The sequence below is a fragment of the Seriola aureovittata genome, chromosome 3 (assembly GCF_021018895.1).
Source record: "Seriola aureovittata isolate HTS-2021-v1 ecotype China chromosome 3, ASM2101889v1, whole genome shotgun sequence".
Classification (NCBI taxonomy): Eukaryota; Metazoa; Chordata; class Actinopteri; order Carangiformes; family Carangidae; genus Seriola; species Seriola aureovittata.
Genome location: NC_079366.1, coordinates 27378688 through 27397661, shown reverse-complemented (window position 1 = coordinate 27397661; position 18974 = coordinate 27378688). Strand labels below are relative to the sequence as shown.

At 42.3% G+C, this 18974-nt stretch overlaps 1 protein-coding gene across 3 annotated transcripts; it reads left to right on the top strand.

Moving 5' to 3' along the window:
* Nucleotides 1–456: 456 nt before the first annotated feature.
* On the top strand, nucleotides 457–18974 carry tab1 (TGF-beta activated kinase 1/MAP3K7 binding protein 1). Of its 3 annotated transcripts, XM_056371343.1 has the most exons (12): nucleotides 457–475; nucleotides 580–665; nucleotides 1569–1699; nucleotides 2768–2921; nucleotides 3690–3785; nucleotides 4696–4834; nucleotides 9781–9897; nucleotides 11923–12034; nucleotides 13720–13864; nucleotides 14346–14559; nucleotides 15671–15824; nucleotides 17564–18974. In XM_056371343.1, exons 2-12 carry the CDS (start codon nucleotides 612–614, stop codon nucleotides 17784–17786), a joined length of 1539 nt encoding a protein of 512 aa, XP_056227318.1. In that variant the 5' UTR covers nucleotides 457–475; nucleotides 580–611; the 3' UTR covers nucleotides 17787–18974. The 3 variants fall into 3 exon arrangements, with proteins under 3 accessions (XP_056227318.1, XP_056227317.1, XP_056227320.1); XM_056371342.1 differs by lacking the exon at nucleotides 457–475 and having other exon boundaries at nucleotides 561–665; nucleotides 17561–18974; XM_056371345.1 differs by lacking the exon at nucleotides 457–475 and having other exon boundaries at nucleotides 4714–4834; nucleotides 17561–18974.

Sequence of the window (18974 nt, the reverse complement as noted above, 5' to 3'; positions counted from 1 at the left end):
CATTTAGATTTAGCACAAGTAGGACAAGGAAATTAGGCAATAACTGTCATTTTTTCATTATACAACGTGAACAACTGCAGAAGAATTATACTTCATGCACGGACCCTGTGGTGATGAATGATGATGCATAAAAGGCTCAACAGCCATCAGCAACATGTAGCTGCAGTTGTAGTTTATAATAATCCCATATGGTGGTGGTATTGTCAAAGTAATCCGTAGCAACAAACCGGAAGTGGTGTTATTTTATTTTATTTTATTTTCGTTCTTTACTGTTACCGTTGTAAATTAAAATAATTAAGAATTATAATTTTTAAGCAGCAATTATAGAGAGAACCTATATGATTTCCCAATAGCTCGAAAAAAAGGGGAAATTGTACTGATGCTGCCTTAACGTGCTGTCTGAAATTTAGAAGATTGCTGATGAACCACACTGATTGGTAAATCTAACGACACAAGGCGCCAGGAGAGAATAAAGGTAGCATGAAATTGCTGTTGGCGCCTGATCTAGAAATATTAAGTCTTTGATTATGGAATGAAGTGGAAAAAAGCTAAATGTTGTGCTTATCAATATTCATCTAGGCTTCATGTAAGTAATGACGAATTGTCCGTGAATGCAACGACTCCCGTCCAACATGGCGGCTCAGCGTAGGAATTTAATGCAGAGCGTAAGTGAAAACTCAACTATCTATTACTTTCACTAACATGTAATGTCACAGTTGAGTTATTACAGTTGAATGCTTTGGTCTCTTTAATCTTGCTCGGTGTTCGTCTTTGCTTTTTTTTCGTTCCGTGTTGTTTCCTGTGTTCAGTGATGCTACTGCTAGCTAATTTAGTTGATCTTATTAAGAGGTTTGCTAACAGTTAGCTAGCTATCCCAACTCTAATCCCAAAATAATGCGATTCAGTGGTGTATAATCACCAAAGGCAGTAGCTATACCTAAGGGTGTGACCGGTTCCTGTATATCTGTCACACAGCTTGTGTGAATTAGCTGAGAGTCAGAATCGGCTAACTCTCCACTTTGTAAACAAACACGGTGAACAAATTTCTGGCTGTAAGTTAGAGTTTATATTGTCCGTTTTTGTGAAGCGATAAATGTGTTAGTATGTAAGTTTGTTTCACTTAAATGATTCCTCAGAAACTTTGCTTGGTGTGATTGTTATTATGGTGTATGTTGTCTAATAGGTCCTGCTTAATGTCCGACTGGGGTTTATGTCCTGTGGTTCCACTGACATCCTATGGAGACTGTGTTGTTCTTTAATGTAGACATTGAGGGTTAAAACCACAATGGTAATTTTTGTCCATTTTCATGCAGATAAATACAGATTATAGTATTTAACTTTGCTGTTTTGATTTTCCTATTTGTCTACTGGTTAAACAGCATAGCATTCATAGTGTCACTATCTGGGGTGAGCTTAACCATAATAAAGCAGTGGGACTCAAAGCAGATGAAACCCAATGTTGTCTGCTTGTTCTACTTGACCTGGAACAGATAATCTGTACAGAAGACTACTCATGTCAAGATGTATGGAGTAAGGCCTTATCCCTTATTCCCTTTCTGCCCTGACAGCATCAGAGCTGGACAGATGACCTGCCACTGTGCCAGATGTGTGGGGTTGGCACAGCTCCCAATTGTGTGTACAGTCCTGATGGGAAAGGAACTCAGAGCCATTCCAACGAGGATGGACACCTCAGGTTCAGGTGAGCCTCAATGAGAACAGAGAATGAAGTAAATAAACCAAAAGCAAAAGCCTACAGTGATAACTGCTGAGGAGGAGACACCTTTTTTTCAGTATTCACCATTTGGGGATCATTTATATGAATACTATACAGTAAATAGATACTTGTCACATGCAAAATAATCAAACTACCTGTAGTTCATCAAGCTGATGGTATCATTATATTGGTGCGCAGTTTTAAAACAGGTCCCTGGTGGGGATTCTGTGTCTCACACAGGGCTTTAAAAATGGAGTCTTTAATGATTGTAAACTTGCTGACCCAAAAACACATCCACTTATTACCTTTTTGTTAACCTTATGATAACTTACGGTAAAAAACAACATTCCAGGCTTAATATTGCTCAGTTATAGGGAACACTGAATGTAAATAAATCTCTTTCTACTATGTCAATATTATAGTATTTCTCCATTATAGAAAATCCTCCACCAGGGGAACAAGTGCATTATGAACATCAGGCATCTGGTTTCACTCTTGCTAATAGATGCAGTTATCAGTGGAAAAGCAGGTTATGGATTATTTGATTGTGAACGTGCACAGCAAACACAACCAGAGAATTGTGTGTAATGTGTTTTACAGCTTTCCCTTGTGGCTGTGTGGTTTTGCTTGCCTAATTATGTGGAAATAAATCACTTTGATCCAAAAGATTGTTACATATGCAGTCATGTTGCTACAGGTACTGCATGAAGTCAAGGCAGCCAAGCACTCAAACTGCAGAAAGGAGTTACATTAAATGTGAATGAGTCACTGTGCTGTATTTGAAAATCCCAAATTCAACATTTATAGTAACTTAAATAAAATATATACATATCTAGTTACTGTCAGTTTCTCCTAACCCATTCAGCTATTCTCAAACATGTCACACAAACAGAAATCATTGGGCCTTCACACCTCTTAACCTTACACTTTACACCAAACAAACTACATTCCTGAGAGTTGTGGATTAAGGATGTTTTGTCCAAATTCTTACTGTCTTTCCTGCTTGAAGTTAAACAGGAGCCTCATGTTTGTTGTGTTTTGTCCACCTATCAGAGGCGAGGATGGCTGCTTCCTGTATGGGGTGTTTAACGGATATGATGGCAGCAGAGTGGCCAGTTTTGCCTCCCAGTGTCTCACAGCTGAACTGCTGCTAGGACAGCTCACTTCCAATCACACAGACAGCGACGTCCGCAGGATCCTTACTCAGGTTTGTATGTTTTTGCGTTACATGTTAATGATTATTTAGCGACTGAATGGCCACACTTGAAGGCAGGGCGAAACGTCAGACATCGCAGGGAGGGTGAGACATGATAGTTGTTTAAATAAAGAGAGAGAACGGAGCCCATTTTCAGACACTCTTTCCTACACACAAAAATGTGCCCGAAATAGTTGTGTGACAAATGACAAAACAGAGCTTGAGAGAGAAATTTAAACCCTGCTTATTTTTTCAACTCTGCACAAGTAGACTGTATCTGCATGAAGCTAATGCGTTTAATGAAGTCTTTCATGGCCAAACAGCTCCGCAGTTTGAATTTTCGTCAGTGATGACAATAAAAGATACTCACAGAAACATCAATCAATAATACTGCTGTATATAGCAGTGTATGCATATTTTCATGGCTTTATACGGCATTCATGACTATGCATCGAAAGCAGCGCAAAGTGTTTTACATGAAACAGAAAACAACCAGAGCTGTGCAGTGTTTCCCCCAAAGCTTAAACATGTTTAGCTAACTTGATCAGATGAAGGAAGATGGTAGTTCACTGCATTGTGGATGTTTATGTCCGAAGTGCTAATACTGCTCCCATTCTATTGACATTACACTACGCTAAACACCATTAACAGAAGATCCCACCTGTTCTGTTGAACTGACTTGTAAGTCATCAGTTATCAACTCTACAGTAGCAATACTCTTCCTCACCTACTTTTCTGTGTCATTGTCATACATCCAGGTGTGTGTTATTGTTGTTGCAGGCCTTTGATGCGGTGGAGAAGAGCTACTTTGAGACGATAGGCGACGCTCTGGCTGAGAAAGCCCACCTGTCCAACTACGTCCTACCGCACAACGAGGTACCACACGCACCACACGCGCTCAGCAAAAAGCATATTTACAGTTTAATCTGAAAACCGAGACGAGGAATTCTTGTGTTGGTTTCCATAGCAACCTCAGATTCGGGCACCAGTGTGTGAGCTAATGCGCAGCCATTGGAGAATGAGCTTATTATGTTCTAATTGGTCTCATCAGCCTGTTTCATTAGATAAGCCTGTCTCAGTTTTCCTCTCTGTGGATCCAGCTCTCCATGCACTCCCCCCCCCCCCCCCCCCACACACACACACACACACACACACACACACACACACACACACACACACCACCATCTTTTTCTCCTCGCGCCAGTCGAAAGTTATCTCTCCTCTATTTCCTCCGCTTCACATATTGCATTCGGGTCTGATACTGTTGAAGGTGTAGGCGTTTTTGTGAGATGAAGTTAGTCACTTTTTTGTGGCAGTGAGATGTTTCATTAGGAACACGAAGTCACAATCTCCGTTTGTCTGTTCTCATGTTTTTTTCTTATTTGCTTATCTGTTTCTTTCATGCTCACTATCTCTTGTGTTCTTACTCATCTCTTATCCTTTTTCATCTCACCTCCTGCCTGTTTCCTCTTTTCCTTATCCACCACTCTTCCTTTTCCTCTTGTTTCCACTTGCCTTTAATCTCGTCCCTTGTCTCTCGTCCCATGTCTCTTGCTCAATGCTCTTTTATTTCATATCTCCTCTTTTATCATTTGTCTCATTTCCTCTTTTCCTCCTTCAATCTGCCTACTCCTACTGATTATTTTCCTCATCTGCATCTTCCCCTCTCCTTCCCTCCCTCCCTCCCTCCCTCCCTCCCTCCCTCCCTCCCACTCACTACATTTTCCTCCCCCCTTTTCTCCTCTCCTCCTCCCTTGGTCTTCCTCCTCTCCTCCCGGCTGGTAAGAACGTGTCCTTCCACCAGCTTTCTTCTCAGAGTCAGAAGGTGCAGGAGCGTCTGAAGGAGCTGGAGCAGGAGGTGTCAGGAGGAGCTACAGCCGTGGTGGCGCTGATCCTCAACAACAAGCTCTACATCGCCAATGTTGGTACGGACACACCAGTTTACACAGGCTAGAGTTGTCAGACCCAAATTCTGACTTCAGTAGTGCTAATACTGAGATTTATATCCTTATATTAAATACAATCACAGACCCATAGAAGCAACCAAAGCGATTACACAATTGATGATGTAATTGCACAACAATACATCATCTGATTAGTTGTAACTGACAGTATGGTTGGCACCAAAATAACAGTCACTTCAGTATCTGCTCTACACCAGTAGATGTCAGACTTCAAATAGATTTGGGTTTGTGGTTTGTTCTCTCTTCAAAGTCAGAAGCCACTTTCACTACAGAAAGATAATCCATGCAGACTGAGCCACGAAGTCAATGTAAGGTCAGTGGGGTTGTGTTCACACAACACAGAATATCAATTCAGAGTTTGAGATGAAGTAACTTAAAATAAAGAACTTTTTGACCTGCACCCTGTGGGTTCACACAAGGAAAACGTTCATCTGCTTCTCAGACCTGAGCGAAACTGCGGTGCTGTATCCGATCACATTTGGCAGCAAATTTAAGATTTCTGCTGTAGGGATTTGTTTGTTTGTTTTTGTAGCACTTGTATTATAATATTCTGATCATTGTAAACAATAGTTATGTAACAGACAAAAACACAGAGATATGTACACAACACAAACTGGTGTAGCATTGTTTGATTGTCATTTCACTGCGGTTACTAACTGCAGGATATTTCACTTCACTTCACTTTAACTGACACTGATTTTAAAACACCAAATCATTTGATTTTCTGGTATTTGGACCTTGAAACTGGTTTGGTAAATTACACGAATGCCACGATGTCATCTGGCTCTCAAAATGGACAGGAGCCAGGAAAGCCCTCCATCACTCACATGCTCATTTTGCTTCTCTACAGAGAGGACACTAGTTCTATTAATAGCAACCGTGTAAGCTAATGCTAGATGCACACACAGCATCCGCTTCAGGCAGGGCTGCGTTTGGGTTGGGAAGGTATGCCTCTTGCATATTTCATATCCTGATGCACCATGTAGGAGTTGTCCAGTTAAAGCTTTTTTCTATCTTATTTCTTTCTTTTTTTCCCCCTACAACTTTCTATAGGCTTAATTAAAGATGCTGTAAAGTTATAGTTAGTGTCTTGTAAAATTGTATTGTGCAGATCCACTTAAAGACAGGGTCGACAGCAGTTAGAGAACAATACTCTTTGTGCTGTCAGGGACTCAGTGTCTTGCTCAAGGCCAGTTCAGCAGGGTGGATGCACACTGACACAGGGGGGTTCAATGACACCGGGCCATTTGGTGAGGTCATGCAAGTGCTTGGCTATTGCTCCATATTTATATTTTAGAGGTGTGTTGGTATTATAAGGAAGTAAAAAATGTAACTTTTGAACGCACACTAGGTAACTTCTGCTGCTAGGGACGGCGTTGGGCAATGTTGTGAAGTAGTGTGGGATCATGGGAGTTGTTGTCTTCACCACCATTGCTGTCAGCTTCTCCCAGTCTGGATTCCTTCAGTGTCAGTTGTTCAGGAGGTTTTAACCTGGAGCTGCATTATCCAGAGGTTTCCTCTCCAAACAGACCTTGTGATTATAACCAGTAGAAACACTGAATAAATGAATTTCACCTTTTAAAGTTGCTCCCGTCCGGCGGACAGGAGACGTCGGGGAAGGGCTGGGAGCTGAGATTGCTGCTAACCTTTGTTTCTCTGATAACTTATGATCCAGACGTCCAGGAGGTTTGTGAGCTGAGCTGCCAAACATTTTTCTCCTGTTAAAATGCATAGTTGGAAACGGCCAAAGGTGTAAAAAGTGTATCTTGTAAATGTTGCTTAAAACTGAATAGAAGTCCATTTTGAGCTTCTGGCAGACAACCAAACGCATGCACAGACGGGATATGACGCCATTGACAGGCGACCAAATGACACATAGCGTTACCATGAGTAAAATCACAGATTTCTCTAGGTTTGAGAATTGCTGCAAACATCTGGGATAATGTGAGAACACAACTCAAAAAAATATGATGTAGGTCTAATCATTTTTAGAGATTTTAATGTGGAAAAGTTCCATATTATAACTTTATGGATTGCTTACAAGATAGGTAGTTTGGGTTGTTTGTTTGTGTCCAGCACAACCTACATACTGCTCAACACAGTGAAGGACCACCAGGCTCAACCTTGTTCAAATGCTTATACACGATTTACACACAGTAAAATTCCTTTAAGGCTCATTGTACAGCCAAGTGTCTAGACAGTATGTGTTACAAAACATTCAGCTAAATGTTTTTTCATATGCTTTTACTCATGTTGATACAGGGTTGCAAAATTATCTCACACAGTAATCTAGATTATTGTGGTAGATATTACGAAAAAAATGCTGCTTTTCCATGGTTCTGAAATGCTTAAACCAAAACCAGTGGGTCTCGCATGCACACGATGAAATGCCCTGCCAGCAAACACATGTTTTACATACTGTGCAGAAAGTTTATGTCTGTCTGAAGGCCACAGAAAAGACTTTTCTGCTTTTCTGTGGCGTTAGGACAGATGTTGGAATCACACTGACTCTCGTGATTCAAAGCATACCTTCAATGTTGGTCATTGTTTTTGAATCCCCGGTGCCAAATCTGAAGATATCTACACCTGCAGACAACAGCTGCAAGGGCAGTAGCATGACAGCTTCTTCTGAGTGTATGTGTGTATTTATGTGTGCGCGGGTGTGTTTGTGTGTACACAAATCCTACTGGACACCTTAAGCTGCAGAACAGAAAAGAAGCATATGTGATATTTTACTAGAGCAACCTGCAGGCCATTTTAGATCCTGGACTTTGAGGAAATTCAAATGAGACTGTGGGAGACAGACAGACAGACAGACAGACAGACAGACACACACACACACACACACACACACACACACACACACACACACACACACACACACACACACACACACACACACACACACACACACACCTGAGGAGCCATTTCTAAGTCTCTCTCTTGAAGAATCATCAAAGGTAAACGTAAAGCACCAGACTCCAGCTGCTGTAGACGGGCCTCGCTTCATGTAACTGGCCACTGTGTTTTTCTTAATCTATTGCTGCACTCGTTCTCACTCACAGCGGTTCACCAGGAGTATTTCCTGAATGCCTTCAATGTAACGTTTCTTTTTTTTGTCACGTCTTTGATTCTGTAGCAGCCAAGAAAACGAGCCCCTCACCCTCTCCGTAGGATTTCATTTTCTTTTGTCCTCAAGGACAAGGCACAGAGCTAAAGCGGGGGTGGTGGGTGGGGGGTAGTAATTAGTAGTGGGTAGAAAGGAGGACTGTTCTCCCCACTGGCCCGTTGTGTGAGGGTCAGGAGTTCAAAGTTGACAGAACATGGATCCCAGGGAGGTTTAAACATAAGAGTAAGTGTGCTTTAAAAAGCACTCCCAGCTGTGTGTTGATGTGAAATATATTTGACAGTTAAGGTCGTATGACCCATAATTTGATATGCTGGGAGTGTGTGTGTGTGTGTGTGGGGGGGGTGTGGGGGGGGGGGGGGGGGGGGGGGGGCAGCCAAGGATATATGAACATACAGTGGTTGAGGGTTGGCTGCTCTTTGCTGATTTGTACCTTAACAACTTTGTTGTTGCACGTATGAACATGACGACCAGGTTTACTAAATGGCTAGATAGAGTGTTTTCAGTTACACAGGCGGGAGCCTCATGGCCCTACAGAGGACAGACAGAGGCACACGGCCCCCCTCCCTGCAATTTCAATATAATACAGCTGGTTGGATGGCCTGGTCTGCAGATAAGATTAGCAGCACACCCAACTCCAGGCATTATCAGAGCTTATGATTTAGGTGGTGGTGGTGTTCTGATCCTGTGTCAAGCTTCTACTCAGTGTAAATGAATCATTGGTCTGTCCCTGGTCAACTTATGTGTCAGGAAGTGGCTTCATCAGCCGGTGATTCATATTTAGCTTTTTAAAAGTACCACAGCATCTTAGCTGATTAATTGGCTGAGGTTTGGGTCTGTGAGTCACCTCAGAGCGACGACAGCGCATTTTTATCTCTGCATCATTAATACGGGGGGAAAAACACGAGGCAAAATGTCTCATGAATATGAATGGAGGGTGGGGGTGGGGGGGTGGGTGACGAGATGACAAGTGAGTCATTTTTATATTTGAATATTACAGTTCTGGTAATATTTTTTAAGATACATTTTAATTATGAAGTTGTTTAACATCAAGTTTAAAATGTAAGTTACACCGTGACGTGGCAGTTTATTTGGTACATCTCTATATAACAACCCAATACAGTAAATCCTCTCATCTGTTGACACTGTGAGAGACCTTGACTGAGCTCTGTGGTCATTTTTTTGAAGCTGTTATTATAATAAACTGCATTATATTGAGGTTTTTCTACTATAAATGGGGTGAAACACCTTTCAGTATACAGGTCATTTAGTCTAGACACTATAGACAAGAGCATTATGGTCATTTTTAACAGCAGACATTTTGACTTGTTAAACACAGGTTTAATTGTTAACAATAATGGCTGCTTTCCATTTTGGCATACCCATAACAGAGCCCTGGAATTAGCCTTTTGCGCAGCACACATTTTGACAGATTGATTTTTACTCTGTTCCATTGAAGTGTCTTATGTAAGCGAGGGCAGCCGGCGAGCATGCACAAAACCTGAACCTCGGACCATCCTTAATGGTATTAGCTGCACCTGCAAATCTTCTACTATGACAAGTAAAAATGCAGAAGGTGTATATACGCTTCAGAGATTTATTATTGGCTGTAGTATTGGATTGTGTCAGATTGTAACTGTGTACCTAATAAACTCCTGGCTCACTGTTTTCTCGACAAGAAAATTCAGACCATAGTTGTGGCAATTAGAGAACCACCATAATTTCACCAGTTCACTTTTCTCATTTTCTGAATACTTTTTCTGCTCGTCTGTGGTTCCAGGTACCAACAGGGCACTGCTGTGTAAGTCCAGCAGCGACGGCCAGAACCAGGTTCTCCAGATCGGACGACCGCACAGTACCGACAACGAGGACGAGCTGCAGAGACTGGCCACCCTGGGTGAGACACAGAGAGAAGTTACCTAGAAAGATGACAGAAAGGAACACAGATGCACCATCTGACCAGAGTTAGTTTGGTGCACTTATTACAATATTTTAGGAATTATTATTTTTTGTTTAGTTACAGTTTCCTTTTCTTCTTTTCTGCTACTTTCCATAGAAGAGAGTCGCTCAGAACAGATAAAGGGCTGAAACCGGCAGAATGCACATATGATGTGATGACATCATGAATCTGCTCATTAGCATATTACATCATCTAGCAACATTTAGCGTCTTTTTGAAAGTAGATGTTATGCCTCCGCAGCGGCAGCAGCCACGGCCGAAGGGCATTATGTTTTCAGGTTGTCTGCTTGTTTGTCCCTGGGTCCCATTCTCATGAACGAGATATCTCAGTAATGCCTTCATCAAATCTGGCACAAATATTCATTTGGATTCAAGAATGAACTGATTCGATTTTCATTGTCAAAGGTCAAGGTCACTGCAACCTCACAAAACACGTTTTTGGCCTCTTGAATGTGATATTTTCAAGACCGCCTTGAGGGAACCTCTACAGATTTGGAACAAACATTCGGGAAGATGAACTGATATTGAATTTGTTAGTCATACGTCAAGGTTAATTCATACGCTAATTAAGATACAATTTAACATAAACTTCTAATGGGATAAAATTATGAAATGATGACATTTTAAATCCAAATGGTCAAAAGTCATTATTCAGATTTGTAGCTCAGGAAGGGGAGACTGATGGGCATTTTCAGTAATTTCAATATTGGAGTACTCTCATTACCTTATGAACGAGTACTCGATTACTCGCCGTATACTGTTAAGAAAAGAAAAACAGGAGGCCCGTGACACATAACGCTAACCGAGTTGAACTAATGTAGCCAAAAAAACAACACGTGCGCAGGTGTGCGATAGTGAAACGTTACTCGGGTACTTGTACCCGTCCCTACTGGCCATATACTACGCTTTGACCAAGTTATGTTTTCTGAGAATTAACAAAATGGAAAATAATCCTAGAAAAGACTAAACTATTCAAAAAAAAAAAATAAATAATAAATATAAAATATTTTAGAATTTTCTGAATTTGTCAGTTATTTCTGTCCGAGTTCTTTCAGTTCAGCTCAAAGCTTTTTTAGATTGGATTTCGTTTCATCTTCTGTTCAGTTTTTATGAAGTTAGATAACTGGCTCTGAATGATGAATACACAAGAAAGTATCTTGGTGTTGAAAGACATCAGATTATCACAGTAGCCTTAAGAACATTCAGACACACCTTTCATCACATTCTTTAGATTCTGTGCAGGATATTCAGGCCGATAGAGACGCAGCCATTAGTGCCGACTAGCTGGCACAGAGACGCACTCGGAGTCATCTATCCATGGTGGACAACCAGGCTAATGGTCCATTAATGAGGGTTTGTGTATGTAACAGAAAATACATACATTGTGATTAGCTCTGCGGAGGGAGCCTTCGTTGCTGCCTGGCACCTGCAATAAATATAAGAGGGACTCAACATTAACGGCACCGTTTCCCAGCAGCTCCCGCCGCACCATTAGATGATGAGGTGGTGCTCTGTCTCTCTTTGTTCTCTCGCTGCCTCTCTCCGTCTCTGCCAGTCGGGAGTCTCATAATTATTCTGTTGTTTGGGCCTTTCTCCGAATGATTTAAATGAAATGACAGTCATTCCATTAACCCAGCTGAAGGTGACCTCTCCCCTATTTTCATCCACCCCCCCCCCCACCCCAAACACAAATATATGCCCCCCTCTCCACTTCCCACCCCCCACCTCCTGCTTCTACTTATTGCTCTTGTCTTATTGCTCTCTCCTCTCCTCTCCTCTCCTCTCCTTTCCTCTCTCCTCTCTCCTCTCCTCTCCTCTCCTCTCCTCCTCTCCTCTCCTCTCCTCTCCTCTCTCTCCTCTCCTCTCCTCTCCTCTCCTCTCCTCTCCTCCTCTCCTCTCCTCTCCTCTCTCTCCTCTCCTCTCCTCTCCTCTCCTCTCCTCTCTCTCCTCTCCTCTCCTCTAGGTGTGGACTCGGCTCGTGTGAGGCAGGCGGGGCAGATAGCGGGACAGAGTAGCACCAGGAGGCTCGGAGACTACAGGGTCAAATTCAACTACAGTGAAATTGACCTGCTCAGGTGAAGCCTCTTTTTAAATTACGTTGGTCTTTTGTCTGTTTATGAAACGCAAAGAAAATTGGAAAAATTAATAATTTACAGCCTGAATGGTAAAATCATCTAGAAATATTGAACCAGTGAATTTAAACCTACAGTTTCTGTCTGTCTGTCTTTTCCTGTTGTTTCCTTCTCTGTCTGACTTTACGACTTTGTCCGTCATGAAAGATCAGATGAATTAATCTGAAGTATCAAGAAGAAAGACAAATTAAATACAACTCAGCAATAACAAATAGGTTTTTTTATAAAGTAAATAGAGCTTCATTTAAATGCATACAGAAGATGTTCCTTTAGAGATCCAGTTTTGTATTTTTGATGAATCAGTGAGTTCATCTTCCTTCAGATATCATCAAAAGTTTTTTTTTCTCTTGTTCTTTTCACGCAGGAGACAATTAGCTAGCAGGAGAAACAGCTAGTCCGACCCTCTTTAAAGATAAAGAATCTGCTGACCTAAAGAGCTAAAGCTCACTAATGAACACGTTATATCTCGCTTGTTTAATCCACAAAGAGAAAATCCAATGACTTCCTCAAGTCTCCACTAGTTGCCTAATTGTGAGGACGAGCAAAACAAATGAGATTCATTTAGTCTTTATTAATGACACAGCTCACGGGGGGGGGGGGGTGAGGTCCGTAGAAAGAAGGTGTTAATTAGTCCAATGTAGATGTGCTGGTGGGCGGATTTTGTTTTGTCATTTGACTGGAGAGAGACGGGCGACACGTTTCCTCATACTTCCAGTCTTTATGCTAAGCTAAGCTATTCGCCTGCTTGAATACAAAATAAGAAAGTGGTATCAGTCCTCTCGTTTCCCTCTGGGCAAGAAAGGGTTCACCATGTTTTCCCCAAATGTTGCGCTATTCCTTTAAGAACTGTGGTTCAAGGGAAACTGGGGCAGCAAATGAAACATTTTAATGTACAATCACATTTTTTTGTTTTTTTCTCTCTGTATCAGTGTGTGTCCTCTGCGGTACCTGGACAGCGGAGGCTTTATTATCTGATCTGACTCTGTTCCAGCCCTCACTTTTACCACAGCAGAGCCTCTTGAAATACCATGATCCTGGGGGGGGCCCTCTCTCTCTCTCTCTCTCTCTCTCTCTCTCTCTCTCTCTCTCTCTCTCTCTCTCTCTCTCTCTCTCTCTCTCTCTCTCTCTCTCTCTCTCTCTCTCTCTCTCTCTCTCTCTCTCTCTCTCTCTCTCTCTCTCTCTCTCTCTCACACTCATTTCCTGTTCCTGTGTGCTGTCCAGGCCAAGCGAATCAGGCTCACATATCTATGAGTCATTCCAATTACTATACTAAATAAAACGCGTAATAGAAGCTTTCTAGAATATCCTCCTTAGTGCGACCAGAGAGAGTGCAGGAAATTAGATGTGGTCACAGTACAAGCAAATTCTTTGGCTCTATGAGATTATCTAGATTTATTGTATTTAGGGCAGGTGCACTTATGTCTCTCTTTTTGTCTCAGTTCCTCCCTCTTTCTCTTTCCATACCGTCTCCCAGTCTCTCCTCCAGACTTGACCATTTACTGTCTTCTCTTTTATCTAAATTTCACTTTCTGTCCCCGCCCCGCCCTGCCTGTTTTCCTCTTTCTCTTTCGCTGATATTCATTTATCTCCTCATATATCCATCTCCTCCTGTCCTGCTCTACCATCAGTCCGGCCAAGACGAGGCCAGTCGTCGCAGAGCCAGAGATTCATGGCAGCCAGTCTCTGGACGGTGTGACAGGCTTCTTGTTGCTCATGTCAGAAGGTCTAATCAATGCCCTTGAGTCCGCCCACGGCCCTGAACAAGCCAATCAGGTTAGTGCATTCATCCCGACATTTTCTTCCCTCCTCGACCACTTTTCCCTCCACTTGTTTTTCTGGTGTCTCTTTTTTATTTATTTTCTGCATTAATGTTTCTCTTCCCTCTTTTGAAATCCACCCACTCTTGTTTGTCTAAATCTGCTTTCTTTTCCCTTCCTACTTCCTTCCTATGCTCCTTGTCATCTCCTCCTACCCAGACATCCTGTTTTATCCTTTTCATCTTTCTCTTACATTTACTCGCCTCTTCTTTTATTCCAAGTCCTGTTTTCATGGCCACTTTAGTCTAAGTGTCCATTATTGTTTTCTTTCCCTCACTTCTTATATTTTCTTTTTGTCCTCTTTGGCTTCGTCTTCTCCTGTCTTTTCATCTCAATTTGAAATATTTCTTTTCACCCTCTTCATCGTACTTACTTTTTCAACTTTAACATCAATATAGCTTTTCTCTGACTCCCCGTCTCCTCTGCTGTCACTGTAGGAAATCGTTGCCATGGTAGCAGCAGAGCTGGCCCAGCAGAACAGTCTGGAGGCAGTGGCTCAGTCGGTGGTGGAGCGCGTCAAGCGGCTGCACCACGACGTCTACGTGTCCGGCCGTCAGAGGTCGACCTACTGTTCTCGGCATGAGGACATGACCCTGCTCATCCGCACGCTCAACATGCCGCTGGCTGATGGAGCGCTCACGCCCACACAGGGTAGGGGAAGGGCATTCTGGGATTAGTTCACATTTCACAGACAGCCTGTCCAGGGACAAACCGCCATACTGGCTACACCAAGGCCAGTGTTCCTCATTTAAAACTTTAAGAGTTTAGAGGCATGGGAAACATGTTTTATTCACATCATGCAGTATGTTGAAAAATTGTACTTTATATTAGTGGTTTCCAAACTTTCTGGCTCGCAGCCCTTTAAAAGAAAGTCAACTCACAACCGCTTGTCAAAGGTCACATATTTTCATGAGCTGCTAGCACTTTAAGCAAAAACGAATTATATCATAATTAACTTTAATCAGAATTTTGGTTGTGCCAAAGGATGATGATCTTGGCGGCTGCCAATCATCAGAGTGATTACCAATAGCTTATGGACCATGTTAGACTTCAGGATAGAATAATCATTACAAGTACAGATGTCCTGAGCTGATCCTCAGGATCTGTATCATCAGAATAATAGAAACTTATCAACTTTATAGTTTTGAATCGGGACCTTCAGTATATGGTTCAAGGAGCTTGAGAAAAATAGAGCGTGCCAAGTTGTATCTACAGCTGTTATTTCAATGTGTCAGATACATATTCAGTCAGCATTTAGGCGAAGAATCGGTAGATATCCAATGTTAAAGGACTTGGACCATTTCAGGATTGTTAAAAATCTGAACCATATTGAAGTAAAACTCCAGTTCATGTTGGAGTAAATATATATTGGATTTTTTAAGGTTGGTTTCTCTTGGATTCAAATTAGTCCTATGCTGAAAAGCTACACTTACACACAAGAAATCTTAAAATAATAGTATGTTTATCCATGTCTGAGCAGGCTTTTAGAAAAAGACATCAAAGCTTTTGAGAGGTGAAGCCAAAAATATCACATTGAGCCAAAATAACAAGGTCCAGAAAGAAAATATCCAATTTACTCTTGGTAATGCCCATTTTATGCTGAGCATGCACACTAGTTTCACTCAAGAGTTTCTTGATAATAGTACTTATGAAAAGTAAAAAAACAACATTGTTATCCCTCGAAAACAACTGAACAGGAGACGAACTGGACTCAAGAATTACATGTGATTTATTTATTTATTTTTCTTAAATCTTCTTTCAGGTGGTCGTATCTACCCTGTGTCCGTGCCCTACTCCAACAGCCAGAGCACCAGTAAAACTAGCGTCACCCTCTCGCTGGTCATGCCCTCCCAAAGTACCCTCACCAACGGAACCAACACTGCCTCCACCTTAGAGGAAGGCACCCCCACACCAGGGTAAGCTCGGTTTGTCTCTTGTCCCTGCTCGTTCTGGGTAAGCTTCATTTTTACATCTTTTTTTTTTTTTTTTTCCTGTTTTCCGCGCATGCCCTTCTTGCCTTTTTTTTGCCTCATAACTGTTGTGTTCTTTATTCATGAGCTTCATTTTCACCTGCTTTTCTGCTGCTTCCTACTCTGTGTGTTTTTAGAGGCTTGGTTTGAACTCCCATGTGCCACTCCTCTTGTGTTCACTCTTGAGTTATTCTGTCTCCACACTTCCCTCCCCGCTGTTGAGTTTATTTTTGGTGTATTGTAGATAAACAAGATTTTCAACTCCCTCGTCCTTCCCTTGTTATATTTGTTTTAGGTAAGCTTGATTTTCACTCCCCTGTGTCCCTCCACTGCTACGCTTATTGATGTGTGAGTGTGGTTTTCACCTCCCCATTGTTCCACCATGTGTCAAGCCTGGGCTCCTTTTCACAGTGTAGAAAGGGAAGTTTGATCAAGTACAGCTGCACAAAAAATTTAATATTGAACTTTCCCATGAGACTACAATGTATACCATATACAGTAGTGTAAATCTATAGATGTAATGCTCTCTGATTTACAGTGTTTGGCAGAAACAAATTACGCAGGAACATATTTATGCTTTTCCAAGAAAATGAATAATTTGACAAATTGCTGCTCCAGCATCAGTGATAAAAGGAACTGTCCCCAGTCCTCTGCTTGTGCTGCCAGCTGGTGGCGACAACAAGCTTTTCAACACAACCTGTACAGCAGCGACAGGCATTTGCCCTGCGGAGTTCAAACAAATGATGACTAACATGGTATTCAATCAAACCCAAGGAGCCTATAAGATGTGTCCACTGCCTCATTGAGTGTAACGATCACAGGTGACCTCGCTTACGTCGTGCTGCATTCGTGTTGCCTTCCACAAGTGACTTTTCACATGTTTTGCATTTGTGATTATTCACTCAACTTGGCTTTCCAGTTTCCTGTATTTTGCATCAAGTGATATTTGTTTGGAATCACAAACATATTCAATGTTCTTCCTCCAGGTAAATTAACAACACGGCGTGGATGATTTATAGCTTTTCGTCAGGATTCTTGGAATGTGGCTTTTGTTTGTTGGGTTACCTGCCGTAAACTACCTGTAGTGTGACATGACTGAACATGAGAGAACTGTTTGAGCTGCTGCATGTGCTTCAGTTTCTTCTTCTTCTCCTCATTTGCCCCTCGCTCAGTCATCCGCAGGGATTACTTTCACTGTCTCCACTCCACTCTGTTCCTGTCTGTCACTCACTCACTGTCTGACTCACATCTATATTTCTCTTCCTCATGGTCCCCGACTTGCCAATATCCATCCTGTGTCCTACTCTCCGTCCTTGCCTCTCCTTTTGCCGCTCCTTCAGCACGTTTCGCCCCACTACCTGCCAAACCTCCGTCGACATTCTGCAGCCCATAATTGAACTCCCTTTTTCCTCTCTTTCCCCCCTCTCCCCCCTCCCGACACTCCCTCTCTCCACCTCCCTCTTCTCCATTTCCACCACCCCTCCTCCTTTCCGTCCTCTCCACATCTCCACCTCTCTCCTTTGTCTGTCCACCCCCGATACGGACCCGTTCCTCCCCTCCGATGCCCCCACTTCCTCGTCCTCTATTCCAACCCTCATACCTGTCTCCTCCCCGTCCTCCACCCTCCCCGACCACCCACCTTTCTCCTCCTCCTCCGCTTCCTCCTCCTCTGCTCTCCCCAGCAGTCAGAGCCCAACGGCCACCCTCCAGTCCACCAACACCCAGACGCAGAGCTCCAGCTCCAGCTCGGGAGACGGGAGCCTGTTCCGCCAGAGAGGCAGTCAGGCGGCGCAGCCCGACGAGACGGGCCGGGTCCCGCCCTACGTGGACTTCAGTCAATTTTACCGCCTATGGGGGAGCGACCACAGTGATGGTCAGAGCACCCAGGGAGGACTGGGACCCCAGTGATGAGGATGAGGAGGGTGCTGGGTACATGGATTGTGAAGGGACAGAGATTTTAGGAGGTGGTTGTGCTGACCGATGAAATGCTATTAATGTATTATAACTAAAAAATAAGTGACCTAAAGGTGCATGGGGAACGCATGGCGGAAGGACAAGGGTTTTTTTTAATTCATGGTCTTGCTATCAAAGAACTGTGAAGCCAGTGTGGGAAGGAACGATCCCTGAAAGAGGGAGAAAACGGTGTCATTTCACACCACACCAATGATCTGTGCTCTTCCATAATAGATGCTGGTCGTGACTGATTGTGAATATATGTAATCCAGATTGTATCCGTTTTTTTTCTTTATTTGTCAGCTGTAAAAACATATATCTGCAAACAGGAATCTCGTAGACCTGAGATTTTACAGAGCTGAGAATAATTACATACTGTAAGGCCTTAAAGTGGAATGAATGGATGGAGTTTGAAAGTACTTTTTTTTTTTTATTTGCAATGAAATATATTACCCAAATGAATGAATAGACTCTCTGGGCGTCTCGTCATATTTACACTGGCTTTTTGACCGTGTCTTGATGTCTTGATTTTCACTAAACAAGACTTGCAGATTGGCTCATGTGGATGGTGACAGGTGGTCACATAAGATATTTTTTTTAATAACACACACCCATCCTAAAGTGTTTGTGCAGCAAAGCATCTTTCCAGTAGTTCATCAGAAAAAGAGGTGCTGCTCTGTACAGCTCCACTTTCAAACAAACTACAATCATTAAAACAGGAAGCCTGTGTATATTCTCATTTGTCCAGGTCATAGTATCCTAAAGGAGTTTTTTAAATCGAAAAACAACTGGACTAGGTTATTTGTCTGGGAAGACGTTTCACCTCTCATCCAAGAGGCTTCATCAGTTCGTGTACGCATCTGACCAGGCTAGAACAGGAAGCACATTCAGTTTTATTTCGAAAATAATGAAGAGCAAAACAGGAGCCTTAAGCTAATCCTTTTCTCTTAAAAAAATTAACCAACCCTGGTTGGTTAATTTTGGTTAACACAAAAATGACAGACGTGGTATTTTAAATCAAAATGTAAAGAATTAAAGTTAAAAATCTCTGAATAGACCTTAAAAAAATTTTAATTTGATGTCAAAGTGAGAATGGGGACCTTGTATAAATGAACATCTTCCATGAATGAAATCAAGAATGAT

Excerpts from the sequence above, each read along its gene's own strand:
- tab1 (XM_056371342.1), top strand. The coding sequence starts at position 612 with ATGCAACGACTCCCGTCCAACATGGCGGCTCAGCGTAGGAATTTAATG. Across the intron at positions 1,700-2,767 it reads GATGGACACCTCAGGTTCAG|AGGCGAGGATGGCTGCTTCC; the intron begins GTGAGCCTCAAT and ends TCCACCTATCAG. Across the intron at positions 15,825-17,560 it reads GAAGGCACCCCCACACCAGG|CAGTCAGAGCCCAACGGCCA; the intron begins GTAAGCTCGGTT and ends TGCTCTCCCCAG.